Source organism: Canis lupus (genome assembly GCF_048164855.1).
Source record: "Canis lupus baileyi chromosome 15 unlocalized genomic scaffold, mCanLup2.hap1 SUPER_15_unloc_1, whole genome shotgun sequence".
Classification (NCBI taxonomy): Eukaryota; Metazoa; Chordata; class Mammalia; order Carnivora; family Canidae; genus Canis; species Canis lupus.
This window is the reverse complement of record NW_027326420.1, coordinates 556,975-581,573: the sequence shown is the minus strand read 5'-3', so window position 1 is coordinate 581,573 and position 24,599 is coordinate 556,975. Positions and strand designations below refer to the sequence as shown.

Here is a 24,599-nt window from a genome sequence, read left to right as displayed (position 1 = left end):
TCAAGTATATAATACAATAGTATTAATTATAATCACTATGCTTCATATTAGATCACCAGAATTTATTCATCTTATAACTGGAAGTTGGTACTGTTTGACCAATATCTCCCCATTTTCATCTGTGGATAGCTAATTATTGACCTTTATTGGAAGATGAGGCTGGGGTCTCCCACACCACCATTTTGGTGACATTATCAGTTTAGCCAGAGAGCCAGTAATTTCTTAGTAGGAATTGGCAGAGTTTCCCTGGGGTCTGAGTAGGACCAAATGAGAACAAAGCAGCAAAAAAAGGAAATCTAAACATTTGCAATAATTAAAGTTTTACCAGCTTCTGCACCACCTGTCACAAGGTGAAGGATCCAGTGAAGTCACTCACCTAACCATATTTCTTGTCCCGCTAAAGCACACCTTTTATCAGACTGTCATGAAAATAAAATGCTGAAGCCAGCTAGTCAGATAATGTTCCCACCTACACAATAAGGAAAAGTGAAAGTGCTGAGGGTCAATTCAGAAATTAGCAGGGAGCAGGGCAAGACTTTGTCACCAAACTAGGTACTCTATACTTCAGATGGATCTTCCAGTCTCTGGTACTATATTTGGATAAAGTATACTCTGGGTGTCAGGAGTTGTATGAGCTTATCCTATACTCAGATGATACTGCATGCAGTATAAGCATATTTTTGTAAAATGAAATGAATGAATAATGTATATGAGTGCTTTGTTAAGGGTTGTATTATTGTAAAAAAAAAAATGTGCAGATGTTAGTTAACTATCACCTTTTATTCTTTCAGCTGTGGGCTACAAAGCATGACCCAGAGATGGTCCGCCCAACCCTGGAGAAGACACTTAGTGTCCTCCAGCTAGATTATGTGGATCTTTACATCATTGAAATACCCATGGCTTTCAAGGTGAGCTCAGATGCCTAAAGATAGGTCTCTGCTCTTAGACAACCATGAGCCAGCAGTTGTGTGTGAAGCTATGAAGCTAGTTCATTATTTATCACCATAGAGGTGATAAAGGTGTTAAGGTGTTCTGTTATTATAAATCAGATAGTACTGACCAATCCCAACAAATGCCTGTAGAGATTATATATAACAGACTCAGACCTGGAACCCTAGTTTTTGATTCATAATCCAATGTACTTGCTATTATATCTTGTCTTTAACTATAGTTTAAACTCTCCCCCACCAAACCAACGTGTAGTCCCCCAACTATACTCTACATTTTAGTTACCTGGCATTCAGACACATCTTTCTTCCTGTTTACAAAGTCATGAAAATGTCCCTGCAGAACATAATGCAACATAATATATGCAACTGAAAACTTGCTCATCCTCCACCCCCTCCAAAAAAGAAATAACCCAAAGAATAGTCAGGTTCTTGGAGCTAGATCCAAGGGGAGGGTATCTATGTAATATCTACTCCTCTAGTTCAAATTCACTACTTCTTTGAACTTTCTCAATCTATGGACTTGTTTATTTAACCAGCAACAAACAACACACCTATATGTATATATACACTGCTAAAGAGCAGTCACTGCTTTAAAATTTCATTGAGGGCAGGAGAAATTGAACAATGAAATTGGCTACTTGTTCACAAGGTAAATCAGATTCTGCTGCTAGTCAGAAAGAACAAAGACTCTGCCATTACAGTGGCCAGAATTCCTTTATGTGACCAACCTGGCTGCCCCTATTCTTTTCTCTGGAAATACTTTCCTTGTTGGCTTTCCTCTGTAGTCACATCCAAGATGGGCTTTGGGAAAAATTGCCCTTTTGCATCCTACTTCATGAAGATAGAAGTTTGGAGACTTCACAATGGCCTTGGTAATCATAGGCTTTTACTGGTCAGGTTGAGATTTAATGGACAAGGCAATATCCCTTAAAATGTAATAAGCTTTCAGTAAATTTACATTCAGTCAGGTCCATGAATGAGTAATTAAAACTAAAAATCTAATAGGGTCACATTTCTTATATCTAATCCATGGCCTATGGTTTCTGTCTCTTAGTAAAGAAGCTCCTTGTTTTACTCATCTGCCTCACATTTAGCTTACTGACCTCCATCTGATTGGAAATACTATAAAACGGGGGCACCTGGTAGCTCAGTCGGTTAAGCATCTGCCTTTGGCTCAGGTCATGATCCCCACATCAGGCTCTCTGCTCAGCAGAGTCTGCTCCTTCCTCTTCCTCTGCCTACAGCTCCCCCTGCTTGTTCTCTTTCTCTCTTTGTCAAATATGTAAATAAAATCTTAGAAAGAAAGAAAGAAAGAAAGAAAGAAAGAAAGAAAGAAAGAAAGAAAGAAAGAAAGAAAGAGGAAGGAAGGAAGGAAGGAAGGAAGGAAGAAAAGAAAGAAAGAAAGAAAAGAAAGAAAGAAAGAAAGAAAGAAAGAAAGAAAGAAAGAAAGAAAGAAAGAAAGAAAGAGGAAGGAAGGAAGGAAGGAAGGAAGGAAGAAAGAAAAGAAAGAAAGAAAGAAAAGAAAGAAAGAAAAGAAAGAAAGAAAGAAAGAAAGAAAGAAAGAAAGAAAGAAAGAAAGAAAGAAAGAAAAAGAAAGAAAAGAAAGAAAGAAAGAGAAATACTATAAAACAGGCAGGCACAGTTAATGTGTTCCTTATACCCAGTCTGCAATTCATTGGATGCCCCTTTGTCTAGTAGGGCATCTGTGGCCTGAGATCTTATCTTCAAAGACAACCAGCATTCTCACAAAGTCCAATACTACTTCCCTCTAGGATTCTTACCTTCCTTTCTTGGCTGTCACTAATTTATCTATCTCCAGAAGGCTCAGATATGAACTTCTGTCATCTTGGATGACATCCAGAAGTACGAAGTACCCATTTTAATAAAATGTCATGGGCAGCCCCGGTGGTGCAGCGGTTAAGCACCGCCTGCAGCCCAGGGTGTGATCCTGGAGACCCGGGATTGAGTCCCATGTCAGGCTCCCGCATGGAGCCTGCTTCTCCTTCTGCCTGTGTCTCTGCCTCTCTCTCTCTCTCTCTCTCTCTGTCTCTGTCTCTCTCTGTCTCTTGTGAATAAATAAATAAAATCTTAATAAAATAAAATAAATAAAATAAAATAAAATGTCATCTTACCTCTTGTCTTACAAGCCCAGTAGCAACAAACACTTCTTTCAATACATGCCTGAAGACTACAAAATGGCCAGAAAATTCTAATACCTAGTGGTTTTCTACTACATCCCCTAAAGCTCCACCATTTAGTAGGCCTATTTGTCTGAGACTCAAGACAACAATTTAACAGATTCTATGCTCTTGCAGAGCAAGGATTGCCAATTCTCAGCTGGAGGGGGGATACTTCTCACTGTCCACTATCCCATGTTGGCCTAACCAACTTCTCATTACTTGCCATACCCCAAAATCTTTGAATTAGTCAGAACTTGTTTTATAAATGGCAGAAATCCAACTTAAGTTGGTGTTAGCTAAAAAGGGAGCCAGGAATTCCAAGGGATACAATTCAGGCACAGCTGGATCCAGAAATTCAAACTATGTATCTGGCCTTTTATCTCTGGTTTGGTTGGCTTCGTCCTCAAAAATCCTTTTCTGTTTGATGGCAAAATGGCCATTTACATGCCAAGCCTACATTGTCAACACAACATGACAACTCAGAGAAAGAGAGACCACATGTTAAACCTCACAGAGAAATACTGACTAGCCTTCCTTAGGTCATGTACCTGTTACTGACTAACCTTTGCAAAAGGCCAAATCGGGGACTGACTGACATCTTTGACCGAGAATAAGAGCTGAGTCAACCCACCCAAAAAACATGGAAAGGGCTCCTCCAGAAGAGACAGCACAAGTATGATAGAAAACAAAATAACAGATTTCTACTGTAATTAATTAGAGGCCACTTAGCATAGTGATAAAGATCATGGGTTCCAGAAGCAGGCTGCCTAGTTTGAATCCCAGCTCTGTCACATATAAGCCAGATGACTTGGTCAGGTTATTATCTGATCTTTTCCATATAGTCTTAACATAGTAGAGTGGACAAAGTCTGAATGGGCTTTGGAGTCACACATATAAGCGACTTATTTTCAGCTTTACTACTTACTAGCAATAATCACTTTGATCTTTCTTTTTCTTTCTTTCTTTCTTTTCTTTTTTTTGGTTCTTTCTGAACTTCAATTTCATTATCAGTAAAACGGACACAATAGCAACTAACTTGACAAATGTTGCGAGGAGTCATTAAGATTATATATGTGAAATTACAGGCACAATATCTGGCATTTTATAGATAATATTCTGAAATGTTTAGGTAGAAGGGAACCTTAGTATAAGATATCCCAACAACCTAATTTCACAGAAGAGAAAGTTGAGGCCCCAAACAAGGAAATAACTCACTCAGGTTTGTTTGTTTGTTTGTTTGTTTTTTTATGATAGTCACAGAGAGAGAGAGAGCGCGGCAGAGACACAGGCAGAGGGAGAAGCAGGCTCCATGCACCGGGAGCCCGATGTGGGATTCGATCCCGGGTCTCCAGGATCGCGCCCTGGGCCAAAGGCAGGCGCCAAACCGCTGCGCCACCCAGGGATCCCCTCACTCAGGTTTAAAGTCCATTAGAACAGGACCATAAGGTGGGCTCCCTGATGCCAACCCCATAACCCTGCCCCTCTGTTTTGTCCTCATGAACCTAGCAATCCCAATACCCTGTGGACTACAGTGATTTTTTAATTTCAGGTTCTTGGGAGTTATAACCTCAGCCCTCATCCTCACACAACTAACTTCACTCATATTCAAAGAGTAGATTTCTACACTTAACTCTTAAAGATTTGGAAAAAGCCTATGTCTAAAAGTGAGAAAATGAAATTTACTTTTCTGTGGCTGACCGATGATGTCTAAAATCTTTTCGGGAAAGGTCAACAGAAAGTTTCTACTCCTATTCTTAGATGGGATCAAGGCTCAAGGATACAGAGAGAAGGTAAAATTTTTAACAGTGAAAAATGACACAGTATAATGACATTACTTCCCAAATGAACCTGTAATTCCTATGATTGAGAAATCAATCTTCAAAGCCAAAATATCACATGCTTTTTAAAAATATTTTATTTATTTATTCATGAGAGACACACAGAAAGAGAGAGGCAGAGACACAGGCAGAGGGAGAAGCAGGCTCCATGCAGGGAGCCCAACATGGGACTCATCCTGGGGTCTTCAGGATCACAACCTGTCCTGAAGGCTGCACTCAACTGCTGAGCCACCCAGGCTGCCCTCTCCTGATTTTTTTTTAACAAGAAATCTTTCTTGCTAAAACATTTTAGCACTTTATTATTTTTTGAATGTCAATTTAACAAGCAGACACAATTTCAGAACAACAAAATACCAAAAAATCACAAGACATTTTTAAGGATTTTTTTTTAAAGATTTTATTTTAGAGAAGAAAGCACAAGGGTTGGGGGGCAGAGGGAGAAGGAAAGAAAATTTCAAGCAGACTCCATGCTGAGCACAGAGACAGACGCAGGCCTCCATTCCAGAATCCTATGATCATGACCTGAGCTGAAAATGAGCATGACACTTGACTGACTCCACCACCCAGGCACCCCACGATAAAACATTTTTGAAAGATGAATGAAGTTACTGCTGAGCAGGAATGAGAGTCAATATCATGGGTTTTTAGAGGGTTGGATTATTCCAGCAATGGCCTGCACTAAAGAGCAAGAACAGAGGACAAAGACAATGGTTTTATCAGGATGAATGGACTAGTAAAGTAGACACAGCAGAAGCCTAAGGGAGGCATCATGGAAATATTTAACATGGGTGCAGGCTTGATAAGGACTTACTTAAAATCTGGAGAGGTAAAAATTATTTAGCAGAGTTCAGAATTGAGGCATAAAGCCATTTCTGAACAGAGGTAAAACTAGGATATGCAAAAGACAAGAAATACGGAGAACGACTGGAGTGAAAATGTGGGTCATAAGTGTTGAGAGGTTAAAAAGCTTAGAAATCAGAGATAGAAAGGGCAACTAACATGAGTGATTATGGGACATCAAGGGGAGAGGAGCCCTTTTCCCGCTCTCACTCATTGAGACAGGCAGAATTGAGAAGAAATTATTTTCACTAAAGAGGACAATTAAGAAAATGTTATCACCAGGGGGAAGTTTCATTCAGGTGAAATGGCAGAAGGAAAATTTTTTAAATATTTAAGAATATAATTGACTTTGTCCAAATGCTTGATTTTCAACAAAAAAAAATTATCATGGTCTACAGACTTCCATGCTATCATCCACATCTAAAAGACACTTTGTCCCCATGTTATTTGATCTGTTTCAATACAGATGACTACTACCTTTTTCTTTAAACATTTTCAGCTTATGGTTCTATTGTATCACCCTCTCCAGATGCTTTGACAGCATCTTCCCTGCCAACATCCAAAGGCCGTTATGCCCAGTACTCTATCCTCAATATTGTCTTACTGAGCCACACTTTCTCTACAGGTGATCCCATGGATTGAATACCACTTTATGTGCTGATCCCTCCCAAATTTGCGTGCAGCCAAGACTTCTCTCTGAACCTCTCTCAGACTTCTCTGTTCAATTGCCTCCTCAAATAACCACTGAATGTGGAAATTGCCATTTCAAACTCAAAATATCCAAAATAAAACTCTTGATTGCTAGCCTAAACTCAGGGAATGATCACCACTAGCCAACCAAGGAGCCTAGAAATCATCTTTTATTTCTCTCTATCCTATTTCCAAGCCCACAAGAGATGGTTCCCATTTTTAGATATAGCGAAAGAGGTAGAAGTAATGTGCTAAGTTTTTCCGTATGCTTAGGGAGTGTTCCATTCATTAGCTACACTTTTCTTAGCTGAAAAACTTCTTTTCACCCTTAAAGATGATCCTTGTTTTCTTATTAGAGTGAAAAAGTTGCTGTTCTCAGGATGCGTGGGTGGCTCAGTGGTTGAGTTTCTGCCTTTGGCTCAGAGCATGATCCCCAGTCTGGGGATCGAGTCCAGTATCAGGCTCCCTCCAAGGAGCTGCTTCTCCCTCTGCCTATGTCTCTGCCTCTCTCTGTGTGTCTCTCATTAATAAATAAAATCTTTTAAAAAAATTTGTTGTTCTCAACTTTGGGCTTAGGGTTAGATCAAAACGCTGAGCCTAAATATCCTAATTCTCAACTTCTACTCTTTATTTATGAGTAATTTTGTTATTAAGTGTTGGAGTGGCTGGTAATGAGGGTGGCAAAGAATTGCACAAAGAGTGGAGAATAAAGAGGAGAGTTTATTCACTCTCCAAGGGAGGAGAGGAACCAGACATCCAGAAAAGTGTTGGCCCCAAGTTTATGTCAAGCTGGGCCTTTTAAGGAGTTTTGAAGGATGTGAGAGGATTGTAGCTGTACTGATGGGGGAATTGGTGTGTAGAGAGGGGATCAACTCTTAGCCAGGTAGAGCAAGAAATGGCAGGTATATTGGCTCTGTCCAGGGGTTGTCTGAGATGTGGATCATGGTCAGGCTAGAGAAGAATATATTTTGTGGTTGAAGTTTATTTCTCAAGAATGTAGGGCACCATGCCCTAGAAAAACAGAGTTAGGGCGAAATGCAGACACCTGTTAGTTTTGTCTGTGTCATTGGGGTGAGGTGGGAGGGGGTAGTTGAACAGATTCCTTTCATTATGAGAGAACTTCATGGTTTAAGAACAATAATAAGGGGGCAGCCCAGGTGGCTCAGTGGTTTAGCACCACCTTCAGCCCAGGGTGTGATCCTGGAGACCTGGGAAAGAGTCCCACATTTGGCTCCCTGCATGGAGCCTGCTTCTCCCTCTGCCTGTGTTTCTGCCTCTCTCTCTCTCATGAATAAATAAATAAAATCTTTAAAAAAAAAAAGAACAATAATAATCTGTCAATAAATAAAGGAAAATGAATGCCAGTGAGATGAGACTAATATGTCATATTTATTATACATAAATAATTAAAATTGAATTGCTTTCCCAGGCCCAGGGTATATGGTATAATGACAACTCAAATGCCATAATTTTAATTCCCAGATATAAATAAAATAAGTTATACTCATTCTTTTTTATAGCCTGGAGATGAAATCTACCCTAAAGATGAGAATGGCAAATGGTTATATCACAAGTCAAATCTGTGTGCCACTTGGGAGGTAAGTTCAAATGGCCTCTTTTCTTGAAGACTACATTTTTAAACTGATCTGATTATTTCTGTTCAATTTATAGAGAGATGCAGCCTTTACTCCTAATGTATAGTAATAATTGGAACAGGTATTTCTAATCATAAGCAAAGATGTATAAAATCCCCATTTCTGCACACTGAAAAAATTCTTGATTTTGTTTTGATGGAAAAGAAGAATGCCAAAGAAGAGAGAAGTGTAGAAGGAAAAAGAAAGTAAAGGAAATAAGTTCTAATGTAAGCATAAATAAAACTATATCAATGAGATAAAGTCACAAATTTTTGAAATTTCTCAAATTGAATTTATGAAAATCAATAATATGATGTTTAAAAGAAACAAACGTAAAGTGATACATGAAAAACTGAAAAATAATTCTGGTTCCAGTTCTGAACAAACTGATGGCTCCTTCCCCAAAATCATAAGAGTAGGAAAACTGGGGAAAGTAATTAAGGAAACCTATATGGATTCATGTTGGGGGTGAGGGGTGCAGATCTTTCAACTGGTTTGTTTATGAGGTAATATGGCAGCTTTTACCTAGAGTAGAAGGCAGCCCAACAAGCTGCAAGAGGATAACCTAGGAAAGGACCTTAGAGTTCTTTTTGCTCTTCCTTCTCTCCTGCTGTAGCCTTGGAACAAGTATTATCTGCTCCATACATATAGAAACTTAAGACTCATGTTCAGATGTCTTCAGGAATCAAGTAAGAATAGCACTGAAATCCCGCACTTGTGAGAGGCTGAGAAAAACATAAGTTACTATCTGACCTCTGGCCACCATTTCCCTCCTTCTCCCATTCAAAACTCCAAAGGCTGGGAAATCACACTCTAACAAGTACCTCTTTCTTTCTTCTTTCTTTCTTTCTTTCTTTCTTTCTTTCTTTCTTTCTTCTTTCTTTCTTTCGATTTTATTTATTTATTTGAGAGAGACAGAGAGAGCAAGAGGAGCACACCAGCACAAACAGGGGGGAGAGGGAGAAGCAGGCTCCCTGGGAGCCCAACATGGGGCTTGATCCCAGGACCCTGGGATCATGACCTGAGCCAAAGGCAGAAGTTCAACTGACTGTGCCACCCAGACGCCCCTAACATGTACCTCTTTCTAATGGACTTCCCCTCCAACCCTCATAGGTAATAGATGATTATCTGAATTGCAGAGTTATTTTGAGGGGTGAGAAGCATTGATTGGGTTTTCTGATGCCTGGGGACCTCCACGCAAGAGACCATACACTCATTCCTGACCTCATTGTAGACGACTAGGTTTGGAGTCACGTGTTCCCTTCCAAAGGACTGCCTGATAGCATAGCCAGTATCCTCAGGAAAAAAAATGTGTTAAAACTCCCAATTACAAGGCATTTATTTTAAAAAGAAACCACACATCTCAATTAGAGATCCAAACATAAACAGAACAGATGACCAAGAACTTTAAGCTTTTTTAGCCAATTAATATAACAAAGGAGATAAGAAAAGATGCTAGCAATATGAAACAAGAACAAGAATATACTTTTAAAAAAAAGTGAAAATAATACTTAGTAAAGTGTAAAACAATGCAATAAATGGGATTAAAAATAGAATGGATATAAACAAAGAAAAAATTATCAGATTGAAAGATCAGAATGAGGAAACTATCCTCCCCCCAAACGTGAAGAAGGAAAGGACAAGAGGGATCCCTGGGTGGCACAGCGGTTTGGCGCCTGCCTTTGGCCCAGGGTGTGATCCTGAAGACCCGGGATCGAATCCCACATCGGGCTCCCGGTGCATGGAGCCTGCTTCTCCCTCTGCCTGTGTCTCTGCCCCTCTCTCTCTCTCTCTCTGTGACTATTATAAATAAATAAAAATTAAAAAAATAAAATAAAATCTTTAAAAAAAAAAGAAAGGACAAGAAAATGTTTTAAGTATGAAAGAAAGGCTAAGAATTGTAAAGGATAAAATTAGAATTTCTAGCATCCATACAATAGGAGTCTCAGGAAAAAAAGAAAGAAAAAAAGAAAAGGAGGTAATATTTGAAGAAAAAAAAAGATAAGGTGTGGATCACCAAAGAGAAAAGAGAAGAAAAACCTAGGTACGTTACAGTGAAATTTCAGAATATCAAATATACAGAGAAAATGATAAAACTTCCCAAGTATAGCAAACAAGCCAATAAAGAAAAAAAATGGAAGAAACAATAATAAATCAAGAAGACAGGAAAAGAAGAGGAAAAATGAATAGATGGGAAAAATAGAAAGCAAAGAGCAAGATGAGAGATTTAAACTCACTTATAAAAAAATAAATAAAATAAACTCACTTATATTAATAATCACAATATATGTAAATGGTCTAAACAACTCAGTTAAAAGGCAGAGGTTATCAGAATAGATAGAAAGCAAAACCCCACTGTATATATTATTTATAAGAAACCCGTTTTATTTTTTATAATAAATTTATTTTTTATTGGTGTTCAATTTACCAACATACAGAATAACACCCAGTGCTCATCCTGTCAAGTGCCCCCCTCAGTGCCCATCACCCATTCACCCCCACCCCCCGCCCTCCTCCCCTTCCACCACCCCTAGTTCATTTCCCAGAGTTAGGAGTCTTTATGTTCTGTCTCCCTTTCTGATATTTCCCACACATTTCTTCTCCCTTCCCTTATATTCCCTTTCACTATTATTTATATTCCCCAAATGAATGAGAACATATAATGTTTGTCCTTCTCTGATTGACTTACTTCACTCAGTATAATACCCTCCAGTTCCATCCACGTTGAAGCAAATGGTGGGTATTTGTTGAAGAAACCCGTTTTAAATAAAAAGACACAAATAGGTTAGAAGTAAAAGATTAAGAAAAAAAGTAAAAGAATAGAAAAAGATATACTAGGCTTTTATTTCCTTCCAAAGAAAGTTGGAGTAGCTATTTTAATGTTAGCAAAGGTTTCAGAACAAAAAGTATTATCAACGATAAAGAAGTGTGTTTATCCTAATAACAGAACTTAGTAACAGCACCTCATAACAGAACTCCAAAATACATGAATCTTAAATGAAGAGAACTGAAGAGGAGAATAATCTACAATTATAGTCAAAGATTTCAAAACCTCTATCTCAATAATTGAGATAATAAGTAGACATAAAATCTATAGAAGAGATTTAAACATTATCAACCGGGGATCCCTGGGTGGTTCAGTGGTTTAGCGCCTGCCTTTGGCCCAGGGCATGATCCTGGAGTCCCAGAATCGAGTCCCGCATCGGGCTCCCTGCATGGAGCCTGCTTCTCCCTCTGCCTGTGTCTCTGCCTCTCTCTATCATGAATAAATAAATAAATAAATCTTTTTTTAAAATTAAAAATAAACATTATCAACCAGCTTAACCTAATTGACATTTATTGAATATTTCACCAAAATATAGCAAAATGCTATTTTTCAAGTACACATAGAACATTTAACAAAATAGTCCACTGAGACATGAAACAAATCTCAACACATTAAATTATATTCTTTATACAAAGTAGGCTGTCTGATAAAATTAGAATTAAATTTGAAGTCATGAGCAACAATATATCTGAAAAACCATCAGATATTTGGAAACTGAAAACATACATGTAAATAACCCATAGGACGAGAAATAAGATCTGTATTTATACATAATGTATATGTGAGCAACACATAATTGGAAATTAAATCTTTTTAAATGATATTGTTTTAGAGATAAATCCAACAAAATCAGTGCAAGAGTTAAACAATAAAAACTAAAATATATTACTAAGAGCAATTTATTTTTAAGTAATCTACTATGCCCAATGTGGGCTTGAACTCACAACCTCAAGATGAAGAGTTACATGCTCTACCAATTCAGCCAGCCATGCACCACTACTGAGAGCAATTTTTAAAACTCTAAGGTGAGAGATACATCATGTTCTTTGATAGAAAGACCGAATATATTAAGATGTTAATTTTCCACAAACTGATAGATTCAATGCAATCCCAGTCAAAATACCAAAAGAAATTGAAAAGCTGATTCTAAAATTTATAGGGGGGATGCCTGGGTGGCTTAGCAGTTGAGCTTCTGCCTTTGGCTGAGGTTGTGATCTGGGTTGAGACCCAGGATCAAGTCCCACATCGGGCTCCCTGCATGGATCCTGCTTCTCCCTCTGCCTCTCTCTCTCTCTCTCTCTCTCTGTCTCTCATGAATAAATAAATAAATCTTTAAAAAAATTTATATAAAGAAGTGCAAATAGCATAATGATAAAAGAGTCAATTTACCAAGAAAATATACCAATTTTAAACACATGGGTACCATATAAAATATCTTCAAAATATATAAAGCAAAAGTCAATAAACTATAAGAAGACACTGATAAATTTTTCTAATATAGTGGGAAATTTCTAACATATTCCTTTAAATTATTGAGAAGCCAGGAAAAGCTAGACCCAGCTTTGTATATAATGTGTGTGTGTGTGTGTGTGTGTGTGTGTATGAGACACAGAGCAAGAGGAGAGAGAAATTTGTATCTAATAAAAGGAGAATATACCTTTTCACACACACCAGACATTTATAAAAATGGATCAGATACCATGCTATAAAGCAAACCTCAACAGATTTCAAGAAATAAGATCATTTTTAATGCACTGGTATATATGGTGAAAATGCAAGGGGAAGATATGCTGTACAATGTTTCCCAAACTAATTCAAATACAGAATTCCTGCCTATCTCTCCCACTTTTTTTAAATCTTCACAGAATGTCTGTTAACATACCCAGGGACTTTCCTTCTTAAAGAATTCATTGTCACCCCCGTAAACATTCTCATTTGTTTTGAGGCTTTTGTCTTAACCCTTTGGCCTTTACTCATCAGGCTTTGGAAGCTTGCAAAGATGCTGGCTTGGTGAAATCCCTTGGAGTTTCCAATTTTAACCGCAGGCAGCTGGAGCTCATCTTGAACAAACCAGGACTCAAACATAAGCCAGTCAGCAACCAGGTACAGTTTGACAGGAGGTGGGAGGGGAGAGGGGAATGTGAGGAGTAGAGGGAGATTCCAATATTTACTTAACAGGAGAATGCTGGAGTAGGAGTTGGAAATCTTGTGGTCATTAACACATATCTCATCATAGGACCATGAGAGCAAGTCTTTTGACTTCTCTCAATTTATGTCTCTTAAAAAAAGATTTGCAAGTTCAAATCCAGGCAAAAATAATCCAAAGAATTTTTTGAAGAAAAATCATGAGGAGGAACTAGATCTGCCAGACATTAAGATATACAGAGTTTAAATTAATAGAAAATAAGAAATATCTTAGAAACAGGCCCAAGTATGATAAAAACTTAATATAGAGACAATAACACAAACGAGTGGCAAAGAGGTGAATTTTTCAGTAGATAGTGTGGAGGAAATGGTTAGTTATGTAGAAGCCAATACAGATCTTTGCCTCATGTCCTACTCCTAGTATCTCTTTGATCAGAAGTTAAAGGAGAAAGAGGAAATCATTTGTGAGTGCTACAAAACAATTTTAGTTTTCTAGAGCTATAGATAGAAAATGAAGCCATGGGAAAATTATAAAAGAAATGGACATATTTATATATAGTATAAAAACATTAAACTCCAAAAATATTAGAAACAGGGGCGCCTGGGTGGCTCAGTTAGATAAGCATCTGCCTTTGGCTCAGATCATGATCCCAGGATCCTGAGATAGAGCCCAGATCGGGTAGGGGGTGGGGGACTGGGCTCTGCTCAGCAGGGGGTCTGCTTCTACCTCCCCCCTGCTCTTCCTTGCTCCCTCTCAAATAAATAAATAAATAAATAAATAAATAAATAAAAATAAATAAATAAATAAATAAATAAATTCAAAACAAAGAGCAAGTAAAATGGAAAATTATATTTTTGAATATAATAGAAAAGGGGATCATATCCTTATGAAATAAGAGCCTAATAAAAATTAATGAAAAAAATCAAAGATAAAACACTAAAGCTCAACAGAAAAGTGAGTAAAAGAACTATGAACAGAAATTCAAGACAAATTGCAAGACTAGTAAACATATGAAAAATGTTCAACTGCACTGATAATTACAGAAATTTAAAGTATTATTTTATATTGCGTCAAAACAGCAAGGCTTTTGCTTTGTTTTTTTAACATAACGTTCCATATAAGCAAGTGATAAATTGCTAGCAAGTGCAAATTTTTTCATTTTACTGGGAAGCAATTTGGCAATAAGTGTCAAGAGCCTTAAAAAATGTTCACAGTCTTATATTCCTAAGAATTTATCCCTGTGGGAATGCCTGGGTAGCTCAGCAGTTGAGCCTCTGCATTTGGCTCAGGACATGATCCCTGGTGGGGATCCCTGTGGGGGGTCTGCTTCTCTGTCTTCCTGTGTCTCTGCCTCTCTCTGTGTGTCTCTCATGAATAAATAAATAAATAAATAAATAAATAAATAAATCTTTAAAAAAAGAAAAGAATTTATCATTTTGAAAAAAATCTGAAAGCTTTCAAGTGTGTTTGTCACAGCACTGTTTATAAAGGCCAAGAGGGGGATCCCTGGGTGGCGCAGCGGTTTGGCGCCTGCCTTTGGCCCAGGGCGCGATCCTGGAGACCCGGGATCGAATCCCACGTCGGGCTCCCGGTGCATGGAGCCTGCTTCTCCCTCTGCCTGTGTCTCTGTGCCTCTCTCTCTCTCTGTGACTATCATAAATAAATAAAAATTTAAAAAAAAAAAATAAATAAAGGCCAAGAGGGAAAAAAAAGGAAACAACACAAATATGAAAAATTAGGAGGATATTTAAATAAATTATAAATCTCATATAATATAAAATCTTAATAAAAGAGGTTTTTGAATCATTTTTGAGCAAAAGAGCAGTGGCCATAATATTAAAGGGAAAAACCAGGATACAAAATGTAATAGAGTATTGATGTGAATACATTAGTTAAAAACATGCATAGGACTGTTGGGGATTTACCCCAAAGATTCTGATGCAAGGAAACACCAGGACACCTGCACCCCGATGTTTCTAGCAGCAATGTCCACAATAGCCAAACTGTGGAAGGAGCCTCGGTGTCCATTGAAAGATGAATGGATAAAGAAGATGTGGTTTATGTATACAATGGAATATTCCTCAGCCATTAGAAATGACAAATACCCACCATTTGCTTCAACGTGGATGGACCTGGAGGGTATTATGCTGAGTGAAGTAAGTCAATCAGAGAAGGACAAACATTATATGGTCTCATTCATTTGGGGAATATAAATAACAGTGAAAGGGAATATAAGGGAAGGGAGAAGAAAAAGACTCCTAACTCGAGAAAACGAACTAGGGGTGGTGGAAGGGGAGGAGGGCGGGGGTGGGGGTGAATGGGTGACGGGCACTGAGGGGGGCACTTGACAGGATGAGCACTGGGTGTTATTCTGTATGTTGGTAAATTGAACACCAATAAAAAATTAATTTATTAAAAAAAAAAAAACATGCATAGGGGACAGCCCCAGTGGCACTGCGGTTTAGCGCTGCCTGCAGCTCGGGGTGTGATCCTGGAGACCCAGGATCGAGTCCCACGTCGGGCTTCCTGCATGGAGCCTGCTTCTCCCTCTAACTGTGTTTCTGTCTCTCTCTCTCTCTCTCTCTGAATAAATAAATAAATCTTTAAAAAAATAAAAATAAATAAAGATAAAATAAAAATAAAAACATGCATAGGAAAAATATTGGAAAGAAATATATCAAAATACTAACTGTGGTTAACTCTGCCTGTGAATTTTACAGGTGAATTCTGTTTTCTTCTTTATGCTTTTCTGTATTTTCCAAATTTTCTATAAGGAGCATATGTTATTTTTATAATCACAACAAAATATTGTTAAATGGGGATAATGATACTCTCTTCACTCTACTTCATAAAACACTAAGAGGCTACATTTTAAAATGCCCTTAGGGTAAAGATTCATGTATTGGAGTTATGGTTGACTTGTTTGCTTGATTCATCATATTTAGTAACTCAAAACAGTCTTCTTTGAGTTCATAACAGAAAGAATGAATTATTACCTATCATGACAATAGCCCACAGCTAAAACAGAAGTGTTGCTATATTTAGAAAGATCACTTCCTAATTAACACCTAAGCCAACACTATACCATATGCTCTGAGGAGCAGAGACTTGACTCCTAATTGATCTAAATCTCTCCCTTTATTCCTATCCTCTCACCAGCTCATCTCCCTCCTGCACCCCCAAGGACAATATTTTGTTATAAAAGGCCAAAATGACACACTTTTTCTTACAAATGTACAAAGAAAGATGATGCTTTTTGACCTCAGAAGGAAAAATGGAGTAAGAATTTGACAGTGTGTCTTCTCATGCCAAGGAAGAAATACCCTGATATGTTGGCACAAGAATCATGAACAGCTTCACAAATGTACCCTGCAAAGGAAACAAGACATGTGGGAAGATCATATCCCAGGCTTGTTCGTTTGCTTCATGATATGGAAAGCAGAGTATATCAACACTCGAGATGGTACAGATCAAAGTGCAGGTCTACTGGCCACCTGCCATTACCCTATGCCTGGGGTATGACCACCTACACTCCAGAAACACACGTTTAGTTCAAACAGCTTTCAGCCCAGGAACATGATGACATATTGTGGGCATTATACAGGGTGGTCACAACTTATAAATAAGGGATACATACCTGAAGACCTTGTGTAATTCATAATTCACATACTTAAAAACTAATTTTCCCATTAGAATAAATCAAAAGCATAATTTGCAAAATGTTTATATTCCTTCAAAGACTTTATGAACAAAGGCACAAAGAATATTATCTCACTCTGTACTCATTCTCAGAGCCTGAGCATTCCTTAGTACTACCTCTGATGCCTGTCTACACAAAGGTGTCTCCAGGCTCCATCCCTCACTTAATCTCTCTGAAAGCCTTCCTACTGGGTCATTTGTCATGCAGTGTTTTCCCAGCCTAATTCAAAGGAGACTGTGGCTCTACCTCAGGCCATTTAATCTCACATACCTAACTCTAGTAACAAATGAAGGGACAGAGGTGGGGAGAAAGGCAAGATCTCCAAATTCTTCAGTTTTTCCTAACCCTATTCACTATGCCTAAATCACAGGTGTCCTGACTTCGAAATCTATATATATATTTTTTGAGTAACTTAAATGAAAATTCAACACACTTCTAAGAAAGACACAGAATGAGGTTACTGTCTTCCTTCGCAGGGTCTAAGAGAGAAGGGTAGGAGGAACAGGTCATAACCATCATTCATTATCAGCAGTTCCAATTTACAGAAAGTAAGCTATAAAGGGGAAAATAGTAATGCAAATTAATAGTCCACTTTCTGGCACCACCATCTTTAAGAAAGTCAAGTCAAAAAAAAAAAAAATCAAGTCAAAGAACTCACCTGTCGTAAGAGTCAGCTTAACTTCACCTTGTGAGATTCTTGATATCTGAAGTTCTGCACTATCAAATAGTGTTGTAAAAGCCCCAGACATGTCAAGACACTGAAAAGTGACCTCAATTTTACAGAATAAACAAGAAAAAGTAAAGACTGAATCTCCACTAGCCCATCCACAAAGGGCTATAACCAGTCCCTAAGAAAGACGGAAGCAAGTGTGCTTAGATATGCTTCACCTTGGAAATGAGCTAGTTCAGGGCAATGATGACATCAAGTGACAACAGAAACTATCACTACCCTCTACCTGAAACTGAGCATCCAGTGCCAGCATACCAAACAAGGATCATCCACTGGCCTGAAATGACCCCACCAAGCTGCAGCCCTGATGAAGCTCCTTCCTAAGATGCTGGCTTGCTCCTCTCTGTATTGTTACTGTTTTCATTCAACAGTCACTGAGCACCTGCCTTATGCCAGGCACTTTGCTATGCTTTAGGCATGCATAAGAAACCAACGACAGATACAGCCCTTCCTCTTAGGCACTAGCCGCCTAGTGGGGAGCAGATATGAATCAATCACAAAAGTTATTGGTAATTAGAAACTTAGATAAATACTCTGAAAAGAAGGAATATGGTTCTCTGTGAGTTCGTATGCACTTGGATCTTATTAACTTATCTACTCCCACCCCCAGAATTTCCCTCACTGGGTGTCTCTTTAGTGATATGCCCTAGGATTTTTACCTAACAACTCTCTATGCAAAGATTTATATTATATTGTTATGCTGTTATTTGAGTTTTTATGTTAACTCAAAAGTTCTCATTGAGCAGATGTTTCTTTTTTTTACATTTTTATTTATTTATGATAGTCACAGAGAGAGAGAGAGAGGCAGAGAGCCCGACGTGGGATTCGATCCCGGATCTCCAGGATCACACCCTGGGCCAAAGGCAGGAGCCAAACCACTGCGCCACCCAGGGATCCCATGAGCAGATGTTTCTAGTATCTTGCCCAATGCAACTCTCTCTAATCTCCCAGATTTCAGTTCACAGATTGTTCAGTCGTAGATTCAATATGCACATATCTATTTGTTCTATTTCTAATTGTGATAGCCTTATTATGCACACATGTTGCCATAAGCCATATGAAGTCCTTTTTCAAAGAGTAGATTATAAAACGTTCAATGCGTTTATGAACACACACATACACATATACATAGGGTTGTATACCTACATACTTCTACATATTTAATAAGGCCAGAGACATGCAACAGCACACCAGTCTGATTAGAAAGGAGTCCTTAAATTTTGTATTTGGAATGAGCAGGCGGGCATTAAATTAAGGAATTCATACTTAGTTTCTAAGCAGTGGAGTGATGTGATAAAACACATGTCTTGTAGAGACTGGTCTACCAATAATAGACAAGATTGAAAATGAAAAAGTAGAGTGATGTCGGAAGTCAGAGAGATAAAGGAAGAAAACACTAAAGAGTGTGATTCCTGCCTTTTTTTAGTCTGTGTTACTTTCTAGAATTATTTAAGAAATGTTCCAAGGGGTGGAAAGCCCACAAGTGTTTCTTAGGATAAAGGAACAAGATTATGTCAGGAAAAAAAAAAAAGTGTATCAAATTAGAGAACAGAAAGAAGAAAGAAGACCCACTACAAAGAGGCCCAGTTTACCTTTGCCACTTCATCAGTAGCATCTCCTTGTGCCTTCTAGAAATAAAACTCACCAAATACTATTCCAGACAATCAAGATAAGTATATACTTCAAGTATTTTAATTCAGCGTTGGTTGATTTTAATCCAAAAAGGAAAGAAAAGCATAGGTCAAATATTACCATAGCGGTTAAGAAGACATGTTGAGAAGAACTTCATGACACAAGCACTTTTTAATGCAGGAATCTTGCCAGTAAGATACTGAAGATGAATGCAGGCCTGCACTGGATAGTGTAAAGAACTCTTGGCCAAGATGACAAAATTCATCTTTAAATTTCATTTTATACATGCTCTACCCCTTGTGAAAATATTCTTAGATGCCTGATAGCTACAGAGAGAGGGCTTTTGCAACATGTCACTTCTACTTACTAGGCTGTAATCTGAACCTTGAGACTGCTTTTTTGTTACAGAAAATTGTATTTGAAAAAAAAAATGCATTTGCTAGAATGGTGACTAGATAGGTCGGTTCCTTCAAAATTTTAAACTATGCTAACTTGACAAAACTGAATTTGCTCCCCACTGATTTTAGGATTATTCTACAGATGGTGACCTCACTAACCATGTTTTAATTAATCTCACCAATAAACAATGCCAACTTCCTTGTTAGGAATAATATTTAGCATTTGCCTCATTATCCATAATACTTTTAAATGGGTTTTATTGAAGAAATTTTTAAAAACTGTGTAAAACTGCATTCCTCCAAGGCTTTAATTTTGTGCTCTGCTCTCTAATGCAACCATGTAGGTTGAGTGCCATCCGTATTTCACCCAGCCAAAACTCTTGAAATTTTGTCAACAACGTGATATTGTCATTATTGCATACAGCCCTTTGGGGACTTCTAGGAATCCAACCTGGTAAGCAATGCTGTATATCTCTTCAGCAGTGTTTCCTTTGGTGTAGAGTATGAAACTGATGTGAATTACTTGGTTGGCAAGATTATATGGCTCTGTGATTTTAAGAAAGTAACAAAGTCTTTGAGTCATTCTCTATATACACAAATTGGAGCTAATAAAACCTTCCTCACAAAGGTGGTATAAGAATTTGGGATCCCTGGGTGGCGCAGCGGTTTGGCGCCTGCCTTTGGCCCAGGGCACGATCCTGAAGACCCAGGATCGAATCCCACGTCAGGCTCCCGGTGCATGGAGCCTGCTTCTCCCTCTGCCTGTGTCTCTGCCTCTCTCTCTCTGTGTGACTATCATAAATAAATAAAAATTTATTAAAAAAAAATAAAAGAATTTATTACTGTATGTATGAAATTACCTAACAATGCCTGAAACATGGGATATACCCCCACAAATGTTTAGGTATTATCTGACAGTCTCCATGACCATATCCTGAAATTTTAGAATTTTTTGATTTCTGTATTCCAATATAGCACTTCTGCTGTGATGTGTTCCATAGGCTTAAGTAGAAATTTTTCTACGTGAAGATGACTCTAATAGTTGTGCCTCTATTTCTTCCACTTTGGTCTTCCTGCCTTCCCCATATGCCTACTTCCAACCCAGTTCTCTCTGTAAGACCCTTCAAAGAAATACCATTTACCCTCCAAAAGAGGCAGCTCTATAAATTTGTCTCTCTTGATCTTTTCATGTTAAAAGCAACTCTTCACTGAGTGCTCTGCTCTCTGAGAAATTGGTTACAGGTGACCTGAAGTGGTAGGTGGCCAGGGGGATAGGGAGTCAGAGGAGGGAGGTGATTGACTAACCATCTGTTCTCATTACTTGAGCTAAATATGATGCAGGTTTTGATTTTTTTTTTTAAAGGGTGAATATATCTTCCCCACCTTTGCTAAAGGATGAACTTCTTAATGCACTGGGGAAAAAGTACAAGAAGACAGCAGCTCAAATCGTTTTGCGTTTCAACATCCAGAGAGGAGTAGTTGTTATTCCTAAAAGCTTTAACCCTGAAAGGATCAAGGAAAACTTTCAAGTACGAGATCTGCTTCTGGAAATGTAGAAAGTAGAGTTGTTTTGTTTTGTTTGTTTATTTTTTGGCGAATTTTCTGTTCAGATTAATAAGAAACTTGTAATGCCTTCATATTTTATTGTACACCTGCTCTCCAACCCACATTCTTTATATCTGAATTTAACTTTAGGTGAATTTGAGACAGTTCCCAGCACTTTGGGGATTGCTTTACTGCTTGTACTTTACCTAGCTCCCTTATTTTCTTCCGTTTCCTTAACCTATTAACTCTTGGCACTGCCTACTCACTTCACCAGCATGGCAGAAATAGAAGGTATAAAATTTGAAGTTCATAATAGGAAACTTTCCATCTTCTTTTTTTATTTGCTGGGGACAAATTTGGACATTATTGAAGAGGATCATTTGACTTCATGAATGCTAATTGCCTTTATCTCCTCTATAAATAATTTGGAATCAGCCTCATAACTTACAGGTGAGAAGAGGCCGCTAGACAAAGGCATGATTAGTTTACTACTACTCAAGACTAAACTGCTAGGTAAATACAGCCATAGAAAAATATCATGCAAAATTAATTAGTGACTCATCAGTTAATAATCTCAAAAGGTAAGTTGTTTTTGTTTCAATAAGTAGTTTATAAATTTAATAATCTCAGTAGTTTAATAAGTTTTTACTAAATAAAATAAGTAGTTTAATAAGTTTAATAATCTCAAAAAGTTGATAAAACTAAGACCAGATTTATCCCCTCAGTTAGGAAAATAATCAGAATATTGAATATGTAGGAAAACAGGCACCTTCATATACTCCTGTTAGAAACATTAATTTATATAAGATTTGAAGAAGCAGGATGTCACCTTTCCAACCCATATATCTATTTGACCCAAACAATCTTGGTCCTATATTTAACCACACATATATGGATGTTTACTACAGCATGATTTATCACTTTAAAAAACTGAAAACAGGGATCCCTGGGTGGCGCAGCGGTTTGGCGCCTGCCTTTGGCCCAGGGCGCAATCCTGGAGACCTGGGATCGAATCCCACATCGGGCTCCCAGTGCATGGAGCCTGCTTCTCCCTCTGCCTGTGTCTCTGCCTCTCTCTCTCTCTGTGACTATCATAAATAAATAAAAATTAAAAAAAATAAATAAATAAATAAAAAATAAAAAAATAAAAAACTGAAAACAATCTTCAGTAGAATCTTATAAAACAAATTATAATATATTTATACAATGAAATATTATATACCCTTTTTTTAAATAATAGAGTGAAAATGTAAGTACTGCCATGGGAAGACATTCATGATATTAGACAATTTATCTTCAGAGCTTTTTTGCTACTGTATGACAGAAAGCAACTGAAACTTACCAAAGAAAGAGAGAGACATGATTTATTGGGTCACATAACTGGAAAGTCCATGGATAAATCAGACATGACCAGGAACAGGTATTCAAATGATTTATAAAAGGACTGAGCTCTTTTCCTCCCTCCACACTCCCCACACCTCTCCCAACCTTCTCTGTCTCTACATGATGGCACCAACAGTCCCTAACAGCTCCAGGCTAATCTATTACTCACTCAGTGAAGATGATCACAGGTAAAGGCTTCTGTGAGGATCTCTATTGGTTAAGTGTCTAATTCTTGATTTTAGCTCAGGTTGTGACCTCAGGGTTCTGAGACTGAGCCCTGCATTGGGCTCCTCACCCAATGCAGAGTTTGCTTGTCTCTCTTCCTCTGCTCCTCCTCCCACTTTTTTCATGTATCAATTCTAACAATTTTTTAGTGGAGTCTTTTGGTTTTTCTACAGAGTATAATGTTGTCTGCAAACAGTGAAAGTTTAACATCTTCCTTGCCAGTTTGGATGCCTTCTATTTCTTTTTATTGACTGATTGCTGAAGCTAAAACTTCCACTACTATGTTAAATAACAATAGTGAGAGTGGTCATACGTTTTGTTCCTGACTATAGAGGGAAAGCTCTCAGTTTTTCCCCTTTGAGGATGATATTAGCTGTGGGTTTTTATTTATGGCCCTTATGATATTGATGTATGTTCTCCCAATCCCTACTTTGTTGAGGATTTTTATCCAGAATGGATGCTGTACTTTGTCAAATGCTTTTTCTGCATCTATTGAGAAGTTCATAAGGTTCTTATCCTTTCTTTTATTAATGTGATGTATCACATCGATTGACTTGCGAATATTGAATTACTCTTGTAGCCTAAGAATAAATCCCCACTTGGTCATGGTGAATAATTATTTTAAACATGTTCATAAGAAAAAAAAGATGCTCATAAATTTTTGAGGGGATCTTACTACTGGCCTCATTCCCTGATCCCAAGCTTGACCCATTTCCTACCTTCAAAAATGTCTTATTTCTGTTATTTCAGATCTTTGACTTTTCTCTCACTGAAGAAGAAATGAAGGACATTGAGGCCTTGAATAAAAATGTTCGCTTTGTGGAGATGCTCATGTGAGTTCAGGGGACCATTCATCAAATACTACCCAGTGGTACTGGATAGGCCCATAGAAATCACAAGGGTAAAGCCAGTGGGCAGCGTGTTTTGAATATTAAACAGGTCTGGGTAAATTACTTTTACTCTAGGAATTTCCTACATGCCACAGTTTTATTGAAAAGATTTCTGGTATTTAAAAAAAAAGATTTCTGGTATTCATGACATCCCTTGACTTAGGTTAAGGCATGGCAGGCTAAATACCTTGATGAGTATTAAGTCATAGTGTATATATCTTAATATAACAGCAACACGAATACTCGAACCTATTTATTTTTTCCTAAAAATCAAAGTGATGCACAATTTAGAGCAAAGTTATCAAAAATGAAAGAGACATGGGAGTAGAGTAGAAAGAGTGCCACATTAGAAGTGAAGAACCTAGGGTTTTAGGCAAATGCCTGCCTGTAAGATGTGGAGCTTCTAATTCCACCTATTAGCTGACTTCCCACAAGCAAACTTCCTTACACTCCTTCAAAATGTTGCTAAATTCAGCTATCAACTGAATTAGCCCTTTATTCTCTAAATAGTATAGAGAAATAACAAAATTTAAAATAACAAAAGACTAGTTCATACATATATGGTTCTCATAGATATATATAGATAGATAGATACATACATACATATATTGGTGTATACACTTTTCTTTCCCTTTATTCATTAGTATATCCAGTTTTTTAAATCACCTGGACAGTAATCTGTTTGTAATCTCCTCTTTAAGTGAGCATTTGGAAAATGCTCATTAGGTTAATTCATACAGCTTGAACACTTACCTTATTGGTCCCACTATTTCTCATGAGTCAGAAAGCACACTGACAATGCTAATACCAAATTTCTGAATCAATTTCTGAATTAATACAACAGCCTCCTCATGTTAATTTTCTAGAGTAAAACATTATTCAACATCAAAAGGTACCACTAAGCCTTGGAAACAGAAAGGTAAACACAAACACAAACACACCAACACTTAATGGTTAATTAATAGCTCTTGAAGATAAATTATTTCAATTG

General features: G+C 37.6%; 2 protein-coding genes across 5 annotated transcripts in view; both read left to right on the top strand.

Annotated features, from left to right (window-relative positions):
• Positions 1 to 24,599, top strand: part of LOC140629485 (adenylate cyclase type 1-like) — a 347,929-nt gene that overhangs the window by 132,525 nt on the left and 190,805 nt on the right.
• Positions 1 to 24,599, top strand: part of LOC140629491 (aldo-keto reductase family 1 member D1-like) — a 92,025-nt gene that overhangs the window by 64,527 nt on the left and 2,899 nt on the right. For all 4 annotated transcript variants that reach the window (XM_072819009.1, XM_072819012.1, XM_072819013.1 and 1 more), the window contains 6 exons: positions 792 to 908; positions 8,019 to 8,096; positions 12,940 to 13,062; positions 19,910 to 20,019; positions 20,929 to 21,094; positions 23,469 to 23,551. In XM_072819009.1, coding sequence (XP_072675110.1) covers positions 792 to 908; positions 8,019 to 8,096; positions 12,940 to 13,062; positions 19,910 to 20,019; positions 20,929 to 21,094; positions 23,469 to 23,551 — 677 coding nt within the window. The remainder of the gene's footprint in view (positions 1 to 791; positions 909 to 8,018; positions 8,097 to 12,939; positions 13,063 to 19,909; positions 20,020 to 20,928; positions 21,095 to 23,468; positions 23,552 to 24,599) is intronic.